The sequence below is a fragment of the Neopelma chrysocephalum genome, unplaced genomic scaffold, assembly GCF_003984885.1.
Source record: "Neopelma chrysocephalum unplaced genomic scaffold, ASM398488v2 Primary Assembly neopelma1_77, whole genome shotgun sequence".
Taxonomy (NCBI): Eukaryota; Metazoa; Chordata; class Aves; order Passeriformes; family Pipridae; genus Neopelma; species Neopelma chrysocephalum.
In genome coordinates, this window is record NW_020897738.1 from 7,317,149 (window position 1) to 7,341,693 (window position 24,545).

At 45.2% G+C, this 24,545-nt stretch overlaps 1 protein-coding gene across 17 annotated transcripts in view; it reads left to right on the forward strand.

Annotated features, from left to right (window-relative positions):
• The first annotated feature begins 6 nt into the window (after positions 1–6).
• The window catches only part of FBRSL1 (fibrosin like 1), a 507,770-nt gene continuing 483,231 nt past the window's right edge, over positions 7–24,545 (forward strand). For all 17 annotated transcript variants that reach the window (XM_027689358.1, XM_027689364.1, XM_027689371.1 and 14 more), the window contains exon 1: positions 7–722. In XM_027689358.1, the coding sequence (XP_027545159.1) occupies positions 429–722 (294 nt within the window). In that variant the 5' untranslated portion in view covers positions 7–428. The remainder of the gene's footprint in view (positions 723–24,545) is intronic.

The window sequence follows — 24,545 nt, forward strand, 5'->3', positions numbered from 1 at the left end:
GGGGGGTGGAAATTTGTCAAGGTCATTCCGTGGATTTAATATTTTTTGTGTGTGTGTGCCGCTCGCCCCACCGCCACCGCCACCCAGCCTTGCTCTGTGGATTATCATCGCCCTGGATCCGAGGCTCTGAACAGCAGGATTTTTTTTGTTGTTGTTGTTGATTTTTTTTTTGAAATTATTATTATTATTATTTTAAGGGCTCCGGGGTTTGGAGAGGGGAAGCGGTGAGTTGGAGGGGGGCGACTTTTCTCTTACCCCCCCCTCCCGCGCCCCCCCACCCCCACCCCTCTACCCCCCCCCCGCGCCCGGCCTTCTCACCCCCACCTCCGTTTTTTTTTTTAAATTTTTAATTATTTTTATTATTATTATTATTATTATTATTATTATTTTTTAAAATTTTTTTTTTTAAATTCGCTTCTTCTTCGGCGATGGATGGGAAAATCCGGCAGAGCCGGAGGTCGAGGTCGCAGCGGGACCGCGTGCGGCGGCGGGAGGCGGCGGCCCGCGACCCGCGGAACCAGAGCCCTTCGTCGGGCTCCGAGAAGGAGCCGAGCCCCGGGAAGGAGAACGGCGGCCAGAACTGCACCGCCCCGCGGGGCCCCCCGCCCGCCGCCCGCGCCGCGCGGCCCCCGCGCCGCCGCCGCCGCGAGTCCAGCTCCCAGGAAGAGGATCTGATCGATGGCTTCGCCATCGCCAGCTTCAACACCCTGGAAGCGCTGGAGGTAAGAGCGGCCCGGGGGGGAAAAAAAACGGGGGGCTCTGCCCTTCCCCGCGGGGCGGGGGCTGGGGCGGGGAGGGAGGTGGGGGGTGGATGGAAGGAGAATAGAAGGGAAAGAAAAAAAAAAATAATCAAATTGAGAAAGGAAGCGCGCGGCGCTGCCGAATTTTTGCAAATGGCAATTGAGGTGCGTGAATCGCGGTGTCGAGCCCCCCCCCGGGGGGATCCCGGGTGCTCGCGGCTCCGCTGGCAACTTGGTGCCCCCCCCTTCTCCCTTTTGCTCCTTCCCTCCCCCGGCCCCCTCCTCTGCCCGGCTCCCGGCCGGTGTTTCGCCTCCACTTCGGGCGAGTCGAATGTTTGTTTGGGGTTTTAATTGGCTGCAAAATATTCCTGGCGTGTTGGGATGGTCCGGCATTGTTGTGAATGGTGGAGCTTTCCCCCCCCCCCCCCCTCCCGCCCTCCTTCCTCCCGCTCCCCCCTCCTCCAGCTCGGGAGTTTGTGTTTGCGTTGCCAAAATGTTACTTTATCTGTCTCCGGAGATTGTTAGCAAATGGCTAGTGTTTGACATTTTGTGGAAAAGAGATGTTTAAATGGATAATAATCCCTCGGTTGTAATTCCCATTTTTGAAGTAATTGAACAAATTCTTCATCTCTTGTTGACTGTACATATTTTTCTGGTGTTAATAGGCTGGCAAAAAATATTGCTTGTCTAACTTATTACAAACAATATTTGCTGAGCAAATACTGCCTGCCTTGTCTGAGCTAAGTTAAGCAGAGCAGGAAATTTAATATTTTCAGAGGGGCATTGACAAACTATGACTTTGGCTTTTGATTTTTGTTTTGTTTGTGTGCAAGGGGAAGAAGTGAGTTGTCTAGAGGAAGCATCTAACAAGTTGCTTGGTGGGTGTAATGACTTGAATTCCCAGTCAATATGAGCAATGCTGGTGCCTTTGCCCACTTTCCTTGACACACTGTGATAAAAACGTGGGCAAAGTTTTGGGTGCTCTCCCTACTTTGGATTTCCTGCCACTCGTGTGTCTGTAAACCTGCCGTGCAGTGGTGAAGAGTTCTGCTCAGGCTGATGAACAGTCTCAGATTTGCCCTGGGATCTCTGATGTCTTTGGCTCAGACTTTGAGGTCCCATTTTGTTTGTGGGCTTTGCTGCTCTCCAGCCCACCCCTCCTGCCCTGCAGGCCTCTGGTGGCATCGTGGTTATCCAGAGTTTTTCACCTGTAGAATCGACTTCTCAGAGTCCCAGAGATAGTCCCTGTGTGCCCACGGGGGTGTCAGCGGTGGCCTTGGCCATCTGCTGACGTGTCAGGACCCTTCTGTTCTGCTCAGAAGGGGCATTTAGCCCAGTGGTCCCTGAGCAGCTCTGGGTGTGCAGGTACCAGAGGGGGAAATGGTTTGTGTTGGCTTGGCCGTGGCTGTTCCCTGGCTTTTTGCGGCGTCATTTGTGGGGTGTTGTCCTAACAGGAAAGCCAACTAACTACTTTGTCCATGCAGAACTGATAATGAGCAAGCAATCTGCTTTCATGTGCCTCTAAGCCAAGCCCTAGACCTGTCTGTATATTGCTTTTTTTTTTTTCTTGGGCACGCTCTTAGTCAAATATGCATCAGCAGATAAGTCCAATTAAACCCCTGAGTCTCTACTGAGCTGTCAGTGAAAAAAGTAAAATTCATCTTCCTGCAGAAATTTTCTACCATGATGAGCACATTATCAGGAAATAGAATTCAAATGATGTTGCAGTCCCTCCAGGCTGACGGGGAAAACTCTGGGCTTTTCAAGTGGGATGAGCCCTGTTATTGAATCACCCACACCGTAACCTTGATAATAAGGCTCACAAGGGCTTCTACCCTTGTGGCCTTAAACTTCTGCCACCCCAAGGTGCTTCCATCTGTGGAAGCACTTCTGGTTTTTCTTTAAAAAACAAAAATCCACAAAACAATCTTTACAAAACAATCCACTTTCAACTGTTGCAAAATACTTGAGTGTCACTGGACATTGACTGATTTCTACTGTATTTGCCAACATGCAAGTGAACTCGTGCACCTCAGCATCTGGGACGATGTTGGCACCTCAGAGGGAGAAGTGTGAGCAGAATTCACCTGTTTCACACCAGCTGGGTGTGTTGTACTCGAGGTTGTTGTGTTCTTGGCGAGTCCCAATGGTCGTGTGCATTCCCTAAATCCCTCTAACACTAAAAAAGAAGAAAGTGCTTAGTGTTGTGTGGGTTTGTCCATGCAGTGCTGCCTTGGACCATGGGTGATGTCTGGCAGGTGTGATGCAGCAGCAAGGGAAGGGAATTGTTAAGGCAGAATTAAAGCAGTATATTCCCATGTAAAGAACCAAAATGGCAAGGTCATTTTGTGTGGTGTGGAGCTGTGTTCTCTGGTGAACTTGAGGGCAACAGGTGGTTTTCTTCTGCTTTGGAGGAGATCTGTGTTTTGGTGTATATTTGTTTTTTAAGAGGACTTAAAATCTACTGTAATGATATTTTTAAAATAAATAAGAATTGAAACCTATGTTCAAGTATAAAAGTGAATACACAACCTAAGGACAGTACTGAATGAAGAAAGTATTTTATTTAATGTTTTAATCCTAAAAGGAGCTTTTGTTGCATATGTGGTAGCTCGTGGTGTTGTAGGTTGGTTTGTTGCTTGATGTTATGGTGATCTGTGATTACATGCAATAGGCTAACTAAGCTTTGGGCTTCCCCTTGGAAATTAAATTTGTCAATATTTAGGTAGAACTTAAGGGTAGAATCATTTGGGAGAGGTAAGGTGGTTTTTGGTTTGTTTCTCTTTATATCTCAAAATATTGTGAATTCCCCTTCCCCGCTGAAGCAAATTCTCACTGCTGGTGTTCCTGTAAATAAAGGGTGCTTTATAGAATAAATATATATATTCTTCATTTGTGTTGACCTGGGAGTGTGGGCAGTTAAGCCTGAGGGATGGCTTTGAGATCTCTGTTAGCTCTTTGGTGAGAATTTCAAGCATTTTGGATTTTGTTTTAACTCATGTGGCAATGTTTACTTTGGCAGTTGTCATCTGAGAATCATGTTTCTTGTTTTGGCCTTACTTGTGACTTATGTGTCTCTGATCCTACCATCTTCCAAATAAAGACTGAGTTGATTATATATGTATTTTAAATTAAGGAAAAAAGAATAAAAAAGCCCACAGACAAACAAGCAGTGGCCTATTTCTGTGCATAAGAAGTTAAAACTTCCCCTTTCCCTTCCTTCCCTTGGATCTTCATGTATAAATCCAGCTCAGGTTTCACACAGGTTAAAGCTGAGGTGTGTGTAGTGGTGTTTTAGGTTTTTCATACCCAGTCACTCAACACAACTTTGGATTTACCCTGGGAGCTTGGTTTGCTCTGAGCTGTTGGTGGTCAGCGAGACGGGCAGCTCCTGGAAAACCATCAGGAGATGGTGCTGCCCAAGGAGATGGTCCCTGTGCCAGGAGTCAGGGAAGCTGGCTGGGCTGAGAGCCGGGGGGATTTCTGCCGGCCTCCCGAGATGAATGGTATGGATGGGAGCATGTGTGTATATTCATTACGTTCAGATGAAGCTGCTAATTATTCTTGAAGGTGATTGGTGAATCAGAGCGAGAGAATCTAAATGAGTGAGTCGGTAGTTGAGGGCTCTCTCTGATCATAGCTGTTCCTTTCAAGTATGAAAAACAGCGCTAAAAGGGAACTTCATCAGAATGTTAATGAATGCGATCTTTGAGAGCAATTGTTCTCCCAAAGTAGTTGAAAAGACAAGGGGTTGTGTTTTCTTTTTGGCGGTTGTTTATCATTTTTACAGATTCCAGCGAAGCTTTGGAGCTCTGAATGGAAATTTTAGCTCTCGTGATGTGTGTGTATGGGTTTTTTTAGCAATGTTTAACCTATTTATGGAATATTTTGGAGAATCCGCGCTCGGATGTGCGTGATGTGTTGTGTAGAAGTGGATTCCCAAGCTGGAAGGAGTCAGACCTTGGCTGGGTGCACGTGGTGGAGAAGTGGAGGTGCTGCCCTCCCAAACTGAGCTGTGCCTGGTCACAGACCCTGAGGAGATGGAAGCTTTGCCCACCCTTACTTGTGTTCACACCCAGGGCTGTGGCAGTGCTGCCTCTGCAGTCCCTTCTCTGCTGTTTGTGCCTGAGTGTAGCAGAGTTCAGGAAGCCTGTTGGTGATAGGAGACTTCTGGACAAAATCCATAAGTTCTCCAGCTGTCATCTTGATAAGGCTGTTTTCACATGTGTGCTGTGCACTGTCCTTTTGCTGTTGCTCTGATCTCTCATTGATAAGAAAACCAGTGTATTTAGCTGCAGCTTCCTGCTCCAAAGGTTTTGTGGTAGTTCCACTGACCTAGCTATGTAACTTCTGATTTGTCATCATCTCTCTCTATATGCACTGTGCAGCTTTGCTTTTTCTATAGCTATTCTTACATTTTAAAACAGGTTTCTAGATATTTAAGTATTTTTTTTCCTTCCACTTGATTGTCAGGTGATGGTGTATCAAGCTAGCATTTCTGATGGCCAATTATTCCTTTTAAAAAGTGCTTTTAACCTCAGGAAAGCTAATGATTTTCTGGATGATGCTCTAAAGGCTCTAAATTCCTTCTGGTTTTCCTGGAGGCTTGCTACTCTCCATTGATTTGTTCTCCGAGCTGTTGGTTTTTGTGTTTGTTTTTTTTTCCCCATCTTGTCTGAAACAGGTACTTAAGGTGTTTTTGTTGTTGTTGTTGAGGAATCAGAGGTGGTTAATGCAGAGCTGAAGCAGAGGGGTGAGCTCTGGAAAGCCTGAAGTATCTGCTCAGCTGGGCCAGGAACGGGGAGGAGCTCAGAGGTCACCCTCATCCCTACCTGAGGTCTCATTTTTAACTCAAACTGCACTTGACCAAGTCTGTCTGGGTTTTTTGAAATACCTCTTAATATTTTACCAATTCTTCCAAACTGGTTTCCTGTAGTGTAACTACTCAGTCTTTCTTCAGCACTCTGAAACATGAGGTAAAGTTTGCTGAAATGTCAAGTGGAACAACCACTACAGAGAAATTCAGAAGATATATTCAATTTTTAATTCATTATAATCTATAACATTTAAGAAGTATAAAATACTCTGTATTGCACAGGTAAGATTTTTTTTAATAAAAGGCATAAAATAAAAGTAGTGTTCCATTTCACCCAGCTATTAAATTATATCCAAATTAATGCTTACTTGCAGTAGTACATTTGACTTCCTGTCTAGTAAGAACTGAAAATCCTACTGTCCTCTCTGTGCTGACAAGATGCACTTTTTATTGTTTACCTCAGTTATTTCACAGAATGAGACTAACTATAACAGTGTTACTTTGTGGGCAAACAGCAGTGAAGAAGGGAGCTGGGCAGGGTGAGATGAGCCTGAAGCATTTCCCGTTGTTTCTTTGGTAGGTCCTTGCTTGCTCTGCAGGAGAGCTGATGGTCACACAACTGCACCCCTGTAAAAGTTCCTATAGGTGCAGAGATACACTATAGGCTGGAGACACATCAATATAAACGCTTTGGGGTGGTTTGTTTCCTCTCCCTTTTGGTGTTCTACTCTCCTGGTTTCTTTGGGTGAGATGTGAAATTCTCCAGGCACAGCCAGGGCAGGCTGCTCCCCCTGCATCAGGCTTAACAAGACCTGCTGGGCTTTGCAGGCACACAGACCCCAAACCTGTGTGCACCTTGGCTGGAGCGAGTGTTCCTGGCACGTGCTTATTGCTTCAGCTTCTTCAGTGTCTGCTCTTTGTCCTGGTGATGCAGGTTGTGGGACTATCATGTAGTTTGTCTGCAGTGCTGCAGCAAGTACTCGAGAGCAAACAGCATCAGCAGAACTGAAACGCTGTTTCCTGCTTGATGCAAGTTTTTTTAGAAATAAAGATTTGAAATACAGCGCGTGGGGTGTGCGTCTTGGTATCAGTTGTAGGTGAACATCCAGTTGTAAGTGAGAACAATTTCCAATTCACTGCACTTTAATGCCTCCAGTTTATCACTGTAAAGGTATAAAAGAGTTTTATGTAGGTGAAGTGGCTCTTGCTGTTTAAATATCTTCTGGCTCTGCTGTGTTCAGCACAATGGGGGCTGTGGCTGCTCCAGCCTTGCTCTTCATAGCGAAAAAAAAAGTTGGAGCGCTGTGCTACCAGCCCCAGTCCATCTCCTTGAGAAATAAGCTCTTTTCCAAAACTGATGAACTATCAAGAACACTTCTCTGATGCTGAAAAGAAGAATTTGGTCTTTGCTGTTAATCTGAAACGTTTAAAATGGAGGAGAGGGTTGAGCAGCCTCCGAGCCGCCCGGGCACAACCGACCTGCGCGGAGTTGTCGGTCCAGTTCCTCTGGTGCGAGGGATTGTGAAAGCTGGGCAGGTACGGACGGCACTGCGGGGCTCCCCCACCTGCTCCAGCCCGGCCCACACGTGTGTGGAGCCCTGCTGACAGGCAGAGAGGTGCCTGTGGATTTTTGTGGCTTAATTGTTTTGTCCGGAGTGACTGGACCCGGAGCTCAGAAGTACCTGGTGAACAGGAGCGCAGGGGCAGCGTGTGCACGATCCAGGATGGATGGGGATGGTTTCCTTTGCAGCTCTGCCTTGCTCCAAGCAAAAAAGGGGCTGAAGTTGAACAAAAAGTTGCATCTGCAAGGTCAGTGGTTGGCATGGATAAGGGGATTGAAGGGATCAAAATTATTTCCCTGCGCTACTGGCTGCAGAACATGGGCTTATGGCACCATTCCTGTCTCTCCCTTTGTGCTCCAGAGCAAAGCTTTTTTTAATCTTGTGCTGGCTATCTATAGTTGTGCCACACAGACATGGCAATTTGAAGTTAAATGTTCTATTTTGGGGACTGCTGTGCATTGTTGGCAGGGCGAGGGAGCTGTGCTTGGGCTCCTCTCCTTTTCCTTGCTTGCTCTCTCTTCTGCGCAGGTTGTGATAGAAAGGGATTAAGAAAATATGTATAATGCACTAGTGCCTGTAGTCTAAATGTGAACTTTATGGTGTTTGTGGCTGGATATCATCACATAATCTTCCTCTCCAACAGATGTTCCTCTAGCTTCATAAAAATATGACTATAATTGTTTGGTGGGTTTTTTTTTTCTCCCCAATTTTAAATATAGATCAATTTACTCTGATGCTAGGGTGTCCCAGATCCAGCCTGTACTTAGTGACAAGATGCTTAAGTTAGGAGGAAGTGTGCAGCCCAAGTTGGGAAACAAATGGTAATTCAGAGCTTCTGGCTGTTGGGTGGCTGCTGCCAGACACCAAGCTCATTTCTTTAACCCCTCCTGTTGGTTGGTGAGGCTGCAGTTTCTTTCCTGGGAGCTCTTATTTGTACAGAGGAGCAAAAACCCTGAAGAATTTCAGGGGAAGCAGCGCCTCAAACCTTACAATGACATCAAGTGCATCAGGTAATGAATGCATTACTGCTGCTGATGTTTTGGTGGCTCATAAATGTCTCTTGCACTGCTGTCAGAGAGGACGTGCAGCCTCTTTACTCCACTTAGTCTGAGCACATACCTGCACTCAGGAGGAGCGAGGCTCAAGATAATATGCAGCTAAGAGATGTTTATGGAATCAGTCAAACTTGATATAAAATAATTATGATGTTTTGACAGCTTGTTAATAACTTGCAGCCATTGGAAGAAATGGAATTATGGCGTTCTTGGTCCTTGATGGAACCTTGGCATTTCTTTCAGACTGTAAAATTAAAGGAAAAACGTGAAAGCCATTAAAAGAGTTGGACGTGGTGCCTGGGAAAAATTATGGGCAGCTTAATTGAAAAAGTGCTTCGTTCCAATTGAAGTTCACTGCAGTTCAGTTCTGCCCACTTCCCTGTGTCTGTAACGGGGAAGGAAAAGGGCTGATTCCTCCAAAATCTGTCTGTGAGAGTGTTTTGGGTGTCACTCGGTTCTTCATCGTATCTGTGAATGAAGTGGAAGGAAATCCTAGTGAGCATTAGACATGAGAGAAAAGTCTTGTCACCTGTAATGACTAAAATCCCCTGAAGTGTTGCCAGCGTGTACTTTAGGAATCATATAATTATATGATTATTGAAAGAGACATAAAAGACCTCATGGCAAAAACCTTAGAAAGGGGGAGGGAGGGAATCCGTATGCAAATGAAGTACGCAGAATTTGCTGTCTCTCTTTTTTTTTTTTTCCCCTAGTTATTTTTTCAGTCCAAAGCTCGGTAATTGCTTTTATGGGGATTACTTAATAAAACTGGGGCATGCAAAGGAGGGAGAAATTGTTTATGCCGCGTCGAAGGGCTGGCTCGCAGTCCTTGCAGAGCTGGAGTAAAAATGGGATTTTTAAAAGTAGAGCTGCAAAGTGGGTTTTTCTGCTAAGAGAAAACAGCTATTTGTTGAAATGTTATCCTACAATAAAAAGTGTTTTGTGGTCTGGCGGTTTGCAGAGGGGGCCGGAAGTCGAGATAACGGGGTTTTCTTTCTGACTCTGCCACAAGTTTCCTCTCTGAGCTCTTGGCAAGTCCTTTCATCGCTGCCTGTGTCACCTCAGCTGCCAGTGCCATTGGTTGGGTACCTGATGGGAGGCTGGATTTGCCTCTCAGGGAAGCTCCCCTCATCCCTCTGACACCAGGGAGCTGACTCTCAACCCTGGGACATCTTGCTTCTCACAGAAGCACTCGTTCAGGCACTTATTAGGAAGCTCTCCTGGTGCAGAACAGACCTGTATCTCAAGAGAGGTTTTGTTGCAAGGTAGGCAAAAACCTCCTTCCTTTTTTTCTCAGGCTTAGCTAAAGCATTTGGTGCATTACAAAAAAAAAAGGTGGGGAAAAAAATCCATCATAGTGCTGTTAGTGTTAAGTTACTGAATATTTTGCAAGATCTCTCCAGGAAAAAACAACACCATTTACTCTGGTATTGTAGTTTGACACTAAATAGTACCAAGTTGTGATATGAGTTGCTAATGTGATTTTTTTTTTTAGCTGAAAATGACAATGGTTTTCCAACCAGATGGATTTTATAACTCGCCTGCTATCAGCTCATCCATCAAACTCTGCAGATGTCTGTCTGTTTGTTATAATGTGCACATGGTCATGTTGTTGATTACATCAGACAAACTGATAACCCTGTTCAAGCCCTGTTATCATCCTCTGGGCAGCCCCTGGTATGGGTTTGACAGTGGGAGATTGGTTTGCAACCTGTCCCTGCAGGTAGTTGGTGGGTTGAGCTGCTTTCTCAGATCCTGTCCATTGCTATGGAGTTAAATTCTACCTATTAATTAATAATATTTTACTTTTACTAAATCAATATTTATGCATTTCAGGGCATTTCTCAAGCCCGACTAACATAATTTTCCTGGAAAATTAGAAAAGACAAAATATCTATAGCTTTGCAATCTTATATGCCAGAATATTGACAATATCTTGTTCAATTCTGGATGTTGTCTTTAAAATGCAATCCAATGGCAAATTAATCATAGTAGCACATAATGCAGAATCTGCAGCACCTATGGAGGTGCTGCATCTGCAGGGTTGATGTAACTTGTGTGGGGAGAACCATTTTGAGATGACTTTGATCCAGGCACTGGTGTTTCCGATGCTGTTTGTGTTGGGAAGAGGGTTAATGAAACAGAAATGAGAGCCTCTGGGCTGCACATGGTCTGGAACTTGATTTCACACAGCTCATGACTTTTCTTCCACATCACTGGGTGACACTAAGTCACATAGGGTATATGACTTAGAAATTAAAATTTTGGCTGCATCTGGGCAAAAGTGCTCGCAGGACTCAGTCAGATAAGATTCCCATGCTCATTACTAGGTTATTTGTACAAGTTTTGGGCATGTTGCAAGAAAAGATGATCTTTTTAGCAGCTGTTGGATAGAGGTTGTTTGGAGCTCTATGTTACCATCAAACTCAACTGGCTTGGTTGGAAAGTGGCCTTGTGTTTTGGCAGGTGTTGAACATGCCATTTCCAAACCAGAGGTTATGAACTGCTATAGTGGGGCTTCTGTAAACTGATGTAAACTCCCAGGTGATACCTCAGATAAACAGCTATATGCAGTTTGTTCTCTTGGCAGGTTCCCAAGAATTATTTCTGAAGCTGATCTTATTTTTTTAGAAAAAAAAACCAACCAACCAACCAAACAGCTCACACTCTGTTTCCAGAGAGAGCATCTTTCACTTCTTCAGCTTTGCTGTGTCCTGAGAAACACATGAATGGGTTGTGAAGTCTCTGGGTGTGTTTCCTGGTTTTCCTCTGCCCAGGAGGAGCTCAGGATTATCATCTCTGGGTTTACAAAGTTGCTGGTCTCTAAATACGTGTTGCTCTTGTGCTGCAGCTTCCAGTCGAGCCATGCCACTGGATTGTAAGAGCTTAATATTGTTTCTCTTGGTTATTGGACTGGGTTGTGTTGCTGGGATGAAGCAGGGGTGTGTGGGTTTCCAGGGCAGGCTGTTCAAGCCTCCCTGTTGGACAGGTGTGGGGTCTCTGGTTTCCTGATCGGCGCTTCCTGGTCAAAACATACCCGTGGATTTTCTTTCCCACTGCCAAAATAAATGCTGCAGACAATCCAGGAATGTCATCATCATCAGGTTACTGAGTTTCTGCCTGAAGGTCAACTAGCTGTGACTGCTACTAAATAGCTGTTTGCTGATGTGTTGTTTGCATTCATACCCCACATCTGGTTGCATGTTTTCGGTGTAGTTTTGGCATAAAGCTGTGTGGCCCAAACAGGGGCATGTTTGATGATACTTCTCTTTGTAAGCTTGATACAACCTGTAAGGATATTTTTGACCTGAAAAAGGACAGAGTATAAAATGCAGGTGTTTATCTGTCTTAAGTGCAGCGTGCTGGTCGTCCAAAATCGAGTTAATTTGGTTTGCTCAATGGTTTGTGTGTGTTGCAGGAAAGATGGGTCCTTTCTTTTTAAGACTTACGGATTTTACTTGGCAGATTTTACTGCCAGTGCTTGCTGTGGTTGCTTGGAGAGGAGAGGTTCATGTACTGAACCAGCAGGACAGAAAGACAACTCCTTCATGTGTGGCAGCACTGGGAAGTGATCAAATAACGTGGAGTTACTGCAGTGAAACGGGTAAACTCCCAGGCTGGGCTCAGACTTCACTGAGTCTGGTTTTCAGGAAGTGCTGGATCTGGGCTGGATGGAAAACAGGCTGCAAAAACCATCAGGAGGCTGCTGGAGGACTGTGCTGCTGGGGTGCCAGGAGCTGAGGAGGTCTGGCTGTGCCCAGCCCTGTGTCACCTCAGGCTGTCACCTCCCTCCCTGTCACGCCCGTCCCAGGGTGGGGTGGTCTCGAGGAGCTGTAACATGGGGTGTGTGTCAGCATTAGTGCTGCTCAATGGGCAGCTTCTGGTGGTGTTTCCTGCGAGCAAATAAAGCTTGCCTTCCCTTGGGGTGTTTCTTGGCTTGGTTTTTATGTACTTCTGACTTTCTGCTAATTACCAATAAGTGAACTGTTCTGCTGCGATTACCTGGGCAAAAAGAGGAAGCTGCTGAGAGGGGGAATAGATTTTTGTCTCGAGCAATAGGTGAATTCTTCTTGTTCTTTTACGTCTCTCTCCTTTTTTTTTTTTTGTGCATGTGTGTGTTAAAATTCCCATTCCCTGTTTATGAATGTTTAGCAGATGAAGTCACTGGTGTTTTTCCTGGTATTACCTTTGTGATGTTCCGAACGTAAGCAAAATGTGATTATTCACTGAGTCTCTGCTGAATACTGTAGGAATAATGAGTCTGTGCCTAAAGCATAAACTCAGACACATAAAGCATGTCAATAAGAGTACAGACATGGGGGAAAATTGCAAAGTGTAGCTTCTTTTACCGATTTTGCCGGAGCATCCTTGTGCTTACTTTGAGGTTAGGAGGAGGTTAATCATGGTGTATGACTGGCATTTCTGATGTCAGGGAGCAGAAGGTGGAGAGAAGGGGTCCCCCTTGTGCTGTGGGGAGCTCTCTCTGGGGAGAGTGACAGCTCCCAGCAGAGCAGTTTAACTGGTGTGCTTCTGGAAGCAGGGCTGGAAGTGAAAAACTATGGGGGGGAAAAAAAAAAATCATCTGGCTTGGTGTCTTCATGGTGATCAAGCCTTTTCAAAAAGAATAAATTCTGGTGTCTTGCAGTGGATTCCTGATGCTGGTGAAAGGAGCAGAAATAGGCTGTGAAGGTTTCCCCACCTGGGGAATCACCATCCCACTGCTCAGGCTTCCCAGGCAGCTGCAAAACCAGAAACACTCGAATGTCTTTGTCTGGGGGCTGCAGGTACCTTTTCAAGAAGGTCAGAATTTGGGTAGCAGCTGAATTACAGAGTGAAGCCTTTGCTGTGATGGACAGAAGTTTTTTTTTTTTTTTTGGCTTTCTAGTTCTTCTAATGATATGTTTTGTGAAGCTGTAAAGTTTAATGAACTTTAAATATCACCTCTGTTTAACAGCATTTAAACTCTCTGTTTTCTATTTTCTTCAGCCTGAAAAAAGAAATAGTTTTGTGTTCTCTTTTAGACCGTGGTCACTGAAATGGTTTGTCTCTATTGTTAAAAAAGAATGAGAATTTGGGTGCCTAATTACCCACAGCTACTCCTTTTAATGTTGGAAGTTCATCCTTTGCCCCCACTCCTTTTTAATGTGGTTTTTCTAAACAGCATCTGAAAATGTGTTCAGAAAGACCTAATTAGTGTTGATATTTCAATATCTGGGCTTATAACTTAGCTTTTTTAATAAGGCACCTGGGTATCAGCACTAAATGTGAGGAAAATTGAACCAATCCCCAAAGTGAATGCATATAACTTTAATTGGGGATGGGGAAAGAAACAACCCTAAAACTTCAGACTGAATTATTTGTTGGTTAAGTGCATGTCCTGTGTTTAGTGTGTCCCATGGAGGGAAGGGGGAAAACGGTGTTTAATTAGTGCTGCAGTAACACCACACACTTAAGAGTTGTGGTGGTTTTAGAAAAATGTGCCTGGGCAAACCCCTCCTGGCCAGGGTGGGTATGTGTTTGGTCGATATTATTTTAAGTCTGATGAAGCATTGTTCACACCTTCTTGGAATGTAATACGGGAATAAACGGGAAACCCAATCTCCTTAGCACCCTGAGTCACTCAGACAGGCCGTGCTCCCAGACAGGGATTTATTTCATGCATGGTGGCCTAGGCACGAAACAAACGTGTAGAAAAGGGAATCATGTAAAATTGAAAGTGACAATTATGCAAACATTCCAGTTGAGGAAGAAGTAAATTCTTCTCTTTTTCCATGTGCTCGGCTTCAGAGCTAACGAGCAGCCTCTTGGGGGTTCTGGTCTGTGTGTTTGTGTCTGTCATATCTCTCTCATCTCGGCTGCTTCTTGTTTCTTTTTTTTTTTTTTTTTTTTTTTTTTTCCCCCTGGTTTGACCTTATTTTCCCTTTTGTTCCGTGGAGTCATTCAATCTTTGTACTGCTGGGTTTGTTTACCTTGCCAGAGGAAAATGTTAGCACCCTTCCATTTAGGAGCCCAGGGCTCCTGTCCTCAGTCCCTTGCACACCCAGCTCTGTGTCCTTCCCTCCCTGCCCAGGTGGGGGAACACGGTGACTGATGGCATCCAAACCCCTTCAGTCAGTTTTTATTTTCCTTTTAGAGGGAAGGGAAGCTGGTGAGAGAAGAAGCAAGCTGTGAAAATAGCTCTGTGTTTAGATGGACACCCTTTTGCAAAGCTAAACAACTTGATCTTCCGTGCTGCTGGGTAATTCCCACGCTTGAAGAAATAGGGAGAGAGCGAGCAGGGAGCTGGGGCTGTGACCACTTTAATCTGACATAAGTACGTGTTTTTGCTGAAGGGGATGGTCCTTTCCTGCCCTGGCTGCTTGTCCTGATTACCTCCCTTGTGCCAGGACTAGCATTTGTGCTGCCAGGAAAACTAATTCCCCGGTTCCCTGATCTGGCTCACTGCACAGCCATGCAAATGCCCTTCTGGCACAGGGGAGGCAGGATGCAGGGGAGTGGGGGATGCAGAGCAGATGTGTATTGATTAAAGAAACCCTGCAAATATGGCCTGAGCCTTTGTAGCAGGATTAGAGCTACATGTTCTTTATGTGTTTTAGGTCATCTAAGTCGAGGGGCCACTGAAATGGCTGGTGTAAAATGATGATTGTGCTGGAGTGACTCTGGTCTTGGTTAAGCTCGTGAGGTTGGGATGATGTGGTTGTATATGAGGTAGTGGGGGTAGTCTGAGGGTAGAAGGGATTACTGGGAAAGATAAAACTTCACTTGCAATTTAATTGCTCTGAGAACCCAGTTTCTACCTTGTTTTCACTGATTAGTTTCAATGTGACAGGGAGAAAGAGGAGACAAGCTTTTTTGTGCTTGGTTGAGTGCTTGGAGTGGATGAGGTATCTAACCCTCTTGATGGCAGAAAGTTAAAAGCAGTTCAGTCTGTAAATAGCATTTGTGGCTCTGTTCACTCAAAAATTCCTTCTTTTTAGCCTCCTGTTACTTTTTTCTCCTCCTGTCTTTCTTTCTGTGCTGTATCCCATGCATGTGTTGTATAAAGGAGAAGCCTGTGTTGGGTATTAAACCCAGAGAGTGGGGGAAGAAGCAGCTCTTCTCATCAGTGTCATTTTCCCAGCTGTAATCCCACAGAGGGATTGAAGAAAGTGTCGGGAGGATAAGATCAGTGTTTGAGCCCAGCTAAACGCTGGCTCTGCTGCACGAAAATGGCTTTAATGGAGCCTGGTTGTGTGGGGAGAAAATTGCACGGAAATCGTGCAGATTTCTAAATAAAAAGCATTTAATTGCACTGAAAGAGGGGGAGGGCCCCTCTCTTGTGTGCACATGGGAGACTTCAGTGAGCATAAGTAACCTCTGTGGCACAGCAGTCATTGACCTTGTCAAATCCTGCCACTGGAGGTCATGTGTGGTGAAGTGGGTTGCCACAGGGGATTAGCACATCTGGGCAGAGGGTTTTTACTTCTGAGCCTGGATGATGCCAAATCCCATCTCCAGGAGCGCATGTGGGCCCATCAGAGAACACAAGGAGGGAGGAGATGGGACAGCACCTGCCAGAAGTGCAGGGGATAAACCTGTCTGGAGCCAGGGGCTTTCCTGACCCCAGTTGCAGGAGAAAGAGCAGTTGGCTGCACCGTGGCCTCCCTGCTCCAGTGAGAAGGTGGACTTGAAATTTCCCTGGAAGAACATACCAGCTTCCCTTGGTAATCTCATAATTAGATAGTTTTGGACACAGAACTGTCTTTTTGCCTAGATTTCCCATATAGTTTCACACGTACAAATGTACTTTTACATCCTGCCTACAGCTGTTGGTTGGGTGTGAGCAGGTGCAGCTTTGTGCAGGAGGGAGGCTGATGTGCTTATTTACTGGGCTGAAAATAGGCAGAGAGGATGACATTATAAGTCTCAGAAGAAATGATATGGCACTGGTATATCAGCTCCTATGTAGGGCTTCACTATTACTGTGTGAAGATATTAGACCCATTTCACAGATGGTAATGTATGAAGTACAAGAAAAAACAGATAGTTACTAGCAACAGATCTACTTACCCTGTGCCTAGAAGAGAGAATATTTAAGGATGGCTTTCCTACTTGAATAAAGGGTTTATTAGAAAGCTTGCTGGCATGGCATCCTGGAAATCTAAGCACTGGAGTGTGAGATTTTATACCAACCTGTTCTGCTTTGCCTCCCGTATTCTTCTACAATTCTGCCTTAGTTGAATTAATTTCATACCCCACGAAGAAGGTATTAAAAGAAAATTATCAATGCTTCCAGCAGTTGTCATCTCAGTAGGCAAAAGTGGCATTAAAGTTGAAGCTGTCTAGTCTTTGTATTTGCCAGTAAGGGACATCATTTGTCACTGATGCCTGTTGCCTCCTGGATGAGGGGAGAAATGACTGATGCTTCGCTCCTGCCTTCGTTGTGAGGACCTAAAATGAAGCTGTAGTTGGTTGTAGTTACTAGAAGACTGAGAGTTGATGGGTTTTGATACCTGTGCTAAGTTTTTGCTTGTCAGTAAAATGTGAGAGTTGTGTGAAGCCATGATTTATAGAAAGTACTGTCTGGACAGTGTCAGGAAAACGATGCTGAGGGTCGGTCGTAAGGTTCTCTGTTCGGGAGGTTTGGGCTCACAAGTGGCAGTGGTGACACACACCACAGAGATGCAGCCCACGCTGGGGTTTTCAGTGCTGGTGGCTTCTAAGACTTCTTCAGAGGTTACAGAGTTCCTGCTGAGATGTGTTCAAGACTGCTGGGAACGGGTGTGTTTTCACAGTCACCTTTAGAAGCTGTGCCTTGACATTCTGCCAGGAGCTGCAGGGCACAGATGAAAGTCTGGACCTGTGTCACAGGAGTACTGGGCCTCTGGATGGAGCCTGGGTTCTCTGTTTCTCACTTTGTTTCAGTACTTACTGTACCATATTGCATCTGAAATACTAGGCTGGACTCGGAGGATTAAGTGGCGCAATTATGAAGCAGAGGGGAAAAAAACACTTATGTGGTGGCTGTGATAAATTAGTCATTTTGTACCTCCAAATAGCCAATTATTTCTCTGACTGGCTTTTATCTGACCAATTTGCATGTGCAGTCATGGTAACTGGTTTGCAGATTAGGTGCAGAATTTTGTGTGGATCTGATGTTGTGTTGTGTCTTGGTGCTCCCTGGAAGCAAAATGCACGGGTGAGGGATTCTGTGTAAGTGGTTACTGTGAGCTGCTTTGTGTTTTTTCATTCTCAAAGACTCTTCAGGCTCGAAGGAAGCAAGGTGGCTCACTTTTGTGGTCTTTTGTTTGTTTTTTTTTAATATCAGGATAATGTGAGGTGGTCTCAGCTCCACAGAGGCTGCAGCGGATTTCATTTGTCTTGGTGTTCTTGGCTGTGCAGTTTGAGGACACAAAGGGTTGGGAACTCACTGGAGCTGCAGTGTGTTTCAGAAGGGACATGAAAGGAGAAAAATAAAAAAAAAAAAAGCTGGAGGAAACAAGGAAAAGTAAACTGAAACAGCAAGAAGTGACCGAAGGTGAAATGGTGCAGTGGCAAAACTCTGTCCTTGCTGGCTCCAAGTTTCCATGTCTGCTCTCCAGTTTTGATCTTAACTCCACTGATACTCTGAATATTAACAAATGGTGATAGGTTTAATATTACACACCTAGAGAGCTAAGTGAAGTCTTAATTTGAAGAATATTAATTATTCAAGTAGCTGAATTTTGCTGGTAGGTTACATATAAGCTGTTTCTGTCAGGGATTTGTGTCAATTTAGCATGCTGTGGACTTTGCAGAATCTCTGATATGAACAGTCTTTGAAGTGGAGAAATGGTATAAAATATTTGCCAACAGCCAGCAAGCTTTTTAAAAGCTTCATTTGCTTCAAATAAGCCAGCCTTTTTAAAAAACAAACAAACAAAACCGAGTTGCAAGTGCAATAATAGGAAGATACTTTTTCAAAAGCTGGTTTTTCTTCACACAGGCTCCAGCAATGCAGCTGTAGTTACCTTGGTCTCCAGCGCTGCTAAAGACAAATTAAGCTAATAAAACAGTATCTCTCAACATCATAATAAATAAATTGGCTAATCTGTATGCAAGTTCCTTGCTACACCAAATTTAAACTGCTGAAGTGTTTCCTCTTTTGGTGAGAGGTAGAAGTCTTTATAAACATAACCTTTTCAAGGGGCTGTGGAACAACGCCTTGCCAATCATTCAGCAGCCTTTAGGAGTCAGGGATGGAAGGTTGTGTGTTGAGAAGTATTTTAAGGAAATTACGTGTTTATTTTCTTGTGACAGCTTCATGTTAAACTGGTGACTGTGTTCATTAGGGGGTGGGTTCCAGGGAGGCAGCTGTATCCACCTGCCTGGTGTCACCCAGCTTCACTGGGAGCTGAAGGGGGTTCTTGTTTTCCATCAGATACTGGCTGGGATAAAGTGTATGTATGTGCACATCCATGTGGGAGCATATGTGTTTTCTCCATCTGCTTAAAATAGTTGGACCTGTCTTAGGTTTTTTGTAAACTCCTGCTCGTTCCTTTGCCTGTTCTTTTGGACTGAGCACTGTTATATTTATTTTGAGCAGAGCAGCACCTGTGAAGTGTCCTGGTCTTGCATAAATAAAGCCTTCTGTTCAAATAAAAATAGGTGCACCAGCACCTATTTTTAAGTCCTCTGAGCTGTTTAAACCTGTGAGTTTTTTCACGTGTCAGTGTGGAAGTTTTATTAAAACCGGGTGAGAAATTTAATTCTTGTGAATGATTTTCTTTGCAGTAACTGCTCAAGAGCCCCTCCAAAGTACTTTCAGCACAGCTTGGGGTGGGGCTGGAAAAATCAGAGTTGAAAATTGGGGCATGTCACTTTTCCCCCTGTCTAGATAAGTTACTTAATCTCCGTCCCTCTGTTTCTTCTGTAAAATAAGGATAACTTATCTCACAGTACTTTACTGCTTAGTAGTTGTAAACCCCGCAAGCAGGATCTTTTTGATAGGAAGTACATTAAGATTAAAGTACACGGTGTTTTGTTCTGAAGAGTTTGAGGATGAAATTTATAGGCAACCGTAAGCTGCATGTTTGTTTATGATAAAATTGGGATATGAAGTATAAAGGAACAGACACTGGTACTGGCCGTGTAACTTGCAGCTTTACAATACAAACAGCCTCTTGTTTGTGGTGATAAAGGCAAGAAATCCAGTGTATTCTAGCTGCTACAAATAGCTGCATGGGGTAGAGCTTTTCACTCTGTAAAAACGGTCTTTTTCTCATTCTCAAATCAATCTCTCAGCTGTTCCTGTTAAAGGGTCCTCTCTCCACTTGTTTAGTGACTGTGAATTTTTGTTACTCTAATAGGAAAAAGCATCTTTTGCTGCTGGGTGTCCATCAGCCATTGGTGTTCTCTCCTCCCCCTCCTTTTTCTATATTCTCAGGATTTAGTTTGTGAAATTCCCCCCAATCCTTCGGCTTAATCAGTTGGAAAGTGCAGACAGCAGCACAGCAAGGCAGTGGGTTGCTCTCAAAGATAATATTTCCCCAGTAAGTGTTCCCTGCCTCTGCTTGGTTCTGTGAAATGCTCATGATTTCAGCCTTCCTCCCGAGCAGCTCTGGAATCACGCTGGGAATGCTGGGGCACGTGAGAGCAGATCCCTTCCCGTGCATCCTGCCCTTGGGATTCCTGCCTCTCATCTTCCAGAGCTCTGCCAAGTGCAGTGGAAACCCTGCTGTACAGGCACAGGGCTTTACTTTGTTTTTTCTCTTCTGGATATTGTGTAAATATTGGGAATATTGGAGGGGGTGAGGTTTGTGTGAATGCTGAAGGATTTTGGAGGGGGAAATTTGCTCTTGGTGGCCTTGGGATATGGTATTATAACTAGTAGCTGAGGATGTCTCTTCAAAGACCATTTCTCCTCCAGACTGTACATGTGGATATTTCTGGATGTTTATCTGTGGGTTGCTCTTCATTCCCAGCCCTCAAAAAGTTTTTCATACCTGCTTGAGGGATTTTTTTAATAATAGTGGACTGCTGGGGGCAGATGTCCTGGAAAGCTTTTCAATGGTGGATCAAAACTTAAAATAAAATTCAGAAAACCAGTAACACCCAACCCCAAACCCACCCAAATTGCGCAATGAATGTAATTAGGATTGTGAGCAGTTTGCTTCCCCAGAATTCACACTGGTGCAGTGTTTAACCCATGATGTGGGCTAAATACACATCAGAGAGGTTGTGCTAGTACAGGCCTTAGATCTTGCGAAATGAGCAAATTATAGTTTAGGCAGATGTGTGAAAGGCTACTTTAAAAAGAGCAGAGGGCCATATTAATGGGTTGTAGCTGGAATAACCAGGGGAGTTATGCATGGAACTACTATAATAATTGCTGCCAGGGCTGGTCTGCATCCCTCATAAGAAAATTACATCCCTAGCACGGTATTAACATGTCTGCATCAAACCAGTGTGAGTCTGGGCCAGGGCACTGTCTCTAGACCCTGCCAGAGCTCCAGATCACTGCCTGAACAGGGAATCCTGCAGTGGCAGAGGAACATCGGGGGGAAATTTTCTTTGGGACTTTATTCCTGTTATTTTGCCAGTGCCTTTTTAATAAATTGCAACGAAGAGCAGCAGAATGCCCAGATACAGAGAAGCAGGCAGTGGTGGCTGTCAGTGTGGGGGGTTGTATATGTGCAGTATATTGCTGTTGGTCATTTTGTTTGTCCTCTGCGTGTTGTTGAATCCTCCATCTCTCTCTCTGCTTTCCATGGACATCATAGATGGGAAAATTGCAGGGAGAGTTGTACAAAGCTGCCTTTCTTGTCATTTCTGCTTAAATCTCACGTGACGGTTGGACAGAAGTTGTTTTCACTGCTTGAAGTGAGGGGGAGGTGAAATGGTTGGTGGATTTCTAAAGAAAACTATATGCACTTATTTTTCTGCATGCAGGCGGCTTGTGTTTGTGGTGGTGTGGGCAAGGAAGCACCTCATTACACAATCTATGTTGGGTCTGTAGTGGAGAGAGCTTGATTTCCTCCTGGGTACAGATTTATCTCCCTTGTCAAGTGAGTTTGGATACCCCTGAGAAGGGGATTGATTCTGCCTTTCCCTCCCACCCGATGACCACCCTGGGGAGCTGCCTGCAGTGAGGACAGGGAGTATAATTTTGCCTTTTTTTTTTTCTTTCTTCCTTTTTTTATTTATTTCTTTTTCCCTCCTTTCAGTGGAACAGGAGGTGCAGAGCAGAGGTGTTTCCTCTGCCCTTCCTCCATCCACTGTGCCTCCCCATCACCTCCCCCAGGGCTGGGGTGGCTTCAGAGGTGGGTGGGTGTGCTGGGGCACCTATGGATCCACCATGACTGAAAACAAGGGCAGGGAGCAGAACTAGAGTCAATATTGGAAGGCTAGAGAACTATCTATGCTTGACCCCCCCCACTGTCACCTCCTTCGCCCTGAGGTCAGTGGCCTGCAGGAGGACTGACTCACCTCTGGTTCCCACTGCCAGGGAGCAGGATGGAGAGGAAGGAGCCTGAATAAAACATTCTGACTGCAGGCTAAGAGCAGAAGGGGAGCTGGTCGTGCTCCAAGGAAGCTCCTGGCCTGCCCTCCTGGCAGTAGCACGGTGCCAGCCAGTTGTTCAGCTGGAGTTCTGTGAGCTCTGTGGTCCTTCAGCCACTGTGCCTTGGGCTGGGCTGTAGGTGAATGGTTCTGTCTTCAGTGTGTGGCTCAGTGCTGGCAGTCAGTCAGTCCATCAGCCCTCTGGCTGTGTGTCCTGAGTTCTTGGTGCTGTGGCTGCAAAGAAGTTTCAGTGTGGGAGGTTGGGGTGGGTGGGCAGCACGGGGCTGAGCTGGGGGCACGGCTGTGCTGCTGGGCTTGGCTGGCTGGGGCACACAGGTCTGGGCCCTCCTGTTGCTGTTGCAGCAGCTGTGAAGGAATTAAACCTCAAATTTGAGGCTGTGTTTTAGAATTGTGCGCTTTTCAGAACAGCACTCAGGACTGGGTATGATACAGGTGAAAAAGAGAGGAGCAGCTGGCACAGGTGTAACATAGCAAGTTGTCTTCAGTTTGATAATCCCAGATGTGCATGGTCTCTAAGGGCAGATAATTAAAAGTAAATTTACTTGTTGGTTTAAATCCCTGCGTGCCTGAACTTTGGGCTAGTTCAGGTCTAAAACTGAGGATTTATTTTGTTGCAGAATCTTCTTTTCTCTCATCCCACTGCTTTGCTCCCTCCAGGAGTGTGGGAATGCCCAGCTGGGCTCAGCTCCTGTAACAGGCCCTGGCTGAGCAGCCAGCCCGGCTTTGGGGGTAAAGTTACAGCAGGCTGGCATTTGTGTTCCCTGGGTGCAGCAGGACACACGGTGTACTGCTGGCTGGGGGAGAATGAGCACCATTGTTTGCCAGGGGATAATGTCTGCACAGTGTGAAAGTCAGCTGGAGACTTGACACAACAGAATTGCAGTGTGCACACACACGTGGTGCGTGGAGCCCTGGGGACAGCCAGTGCTGCTGGCTGCCTGTGCCTCCTCTGGTGTGGCCCTTGTCCTCCTGGGTGGGGGTCAGGCACACTTCAGCAAGCCCACATCAGCTCATTTGAGTCAGCACATATGCAGGATCTAACAGAATATTTTATGGAAAGGATGGATGATCAATTTTAGTTGAAGCTGCATATATAGAGAAAACAATTTACAAAAGGAGATGGAACAAAGGTCATCTTGCACATGCACCAAAAAGTGTGGCAAAAATGCATTGCAGTTGCACCACTTTTCTTTACCACTGTGGCTTTATTTGATTGAGAGAGGAAATGGGAACCTGAGGGAGGTATATTGGAGAGATGACCTTGTGGAGTCCAAGGGAAAAAGGATTTGTCCAAAAGCTTACAGTTATGTATTAAAAGTTGTCACCTTTCTGCCCCTCTCTTCACATCTTCTTCCTGTTGTTTTTGTGCATCAATCTCGTAGACTGTTTTCCCCCTGTCTTATTTGCTGACTGTAGGTGTGTGGCACTTGTCCATTCTCTCTCAATTCTGTTCTCTTTGAATATCTAAAAAAGCCCTCCTTGGGCAGGCAGGAGCACTGAGCAGCAGAAACACGGGCACATGGGAGGGAATGGCAGAACAGGATCTGAACGTTGTTGAGAAATGATGATCTTTCCCCTGAAGGACTGAGCTCTCAAACCTGAGTCTGGCAATCCCTCTAAATTGGACTTGGCTTTCTCTGGGAACTGTAAAACCAGCAAATTTTCAAAACCTCTTGCTAATGGCTCACTGAGTGAAGATCAATAGAGATGCCGAGGGGAGCCAGGCCTGGAGAAAGAACATATAATGCAAGCTGCCTGATTAATTTGCTCTGGAGAATAAAAGCCTTCAGAGATGAGAACAGGGTATAAAATGAGCAGTTATAGACTTGCTATCCACTGAGTAGAAAATGTTAACTTCTTCAGTTTGGTTAAGGGTTCCCAGAGTTAGTTTTGTAATGGCATAATGTGAGTGTGAGAGGGAATAGTCAGTGTGGATGAGGCCCCTGCCTATTCCTCTGCCACCCAAGGCCACCTCTACTTCTAATCCATGTGTCATGTGAGGGCTGGAAAGATGGATTGCCTTCAAAACTGGAGTATGTATCTGCTTCTAATCCTCGGATTAGGTTCCTGATTTCCACTGTCACTGTAGGAGTTCAAACAATCCTGGCTGTAAACAACAATAAGAAACTGTTTTCTTCCCTTTTGGGCAGTTTCAGTCTGTATTTAAATACAGTGATTTCTTCAGGAGAATTAGAGAGTCATCTCTGTTCTCTGAGTCACATTTAACCATCTTTGTTGGGCAACCACATGTGGGGTGGGGTGTGACACGGGTGAACGGCTGGGCCCTGAAATTGTAGCTGGGTGGCAAACAAAGCAGCCCTGGGAAGTGCAGGCATGTTTGCTTCTCCATGCTCCTGATTCAGAGGACTGCACCCTCCCCAAGCCCAGTGACTTGCATGCCTGTGGTGTTATTCCAGTGTTGTTGGATTTTCTTCCTGATGGGCCAAGTTAGAGACAAGTCAGTTTTCCAAAAGGAGAGAAATCCACAGAGGCTGTTTTTCTTGCACACTCTTCTTTTGCCATGATGCCCACACTGGTAAAGAAGGGAAGTTGGGAATTTTCCCAAATGGATTTTGTCCAGGAGACTGGACTTAGTGTTTTCCCTCTGCGTAGAAAGGTTTGTTAATCACAGGTGTCCAGAACCCCCAGTTTATGTCCTGGTGGTACTTTGCCAGCAGCAAAGGTGTGGGGGTGGCTGAGTAGGTCCTGGAGTGATTACTTGGGCTTCCTGCAGGACTGTGTTTCCACTGAGAAGGAAAATGTTATCCTAAAATCTTGTTTTCATGTTTGTTCTCAAGCTGCTTAACATGCATGGTTTATTTTTAGAGAAAAC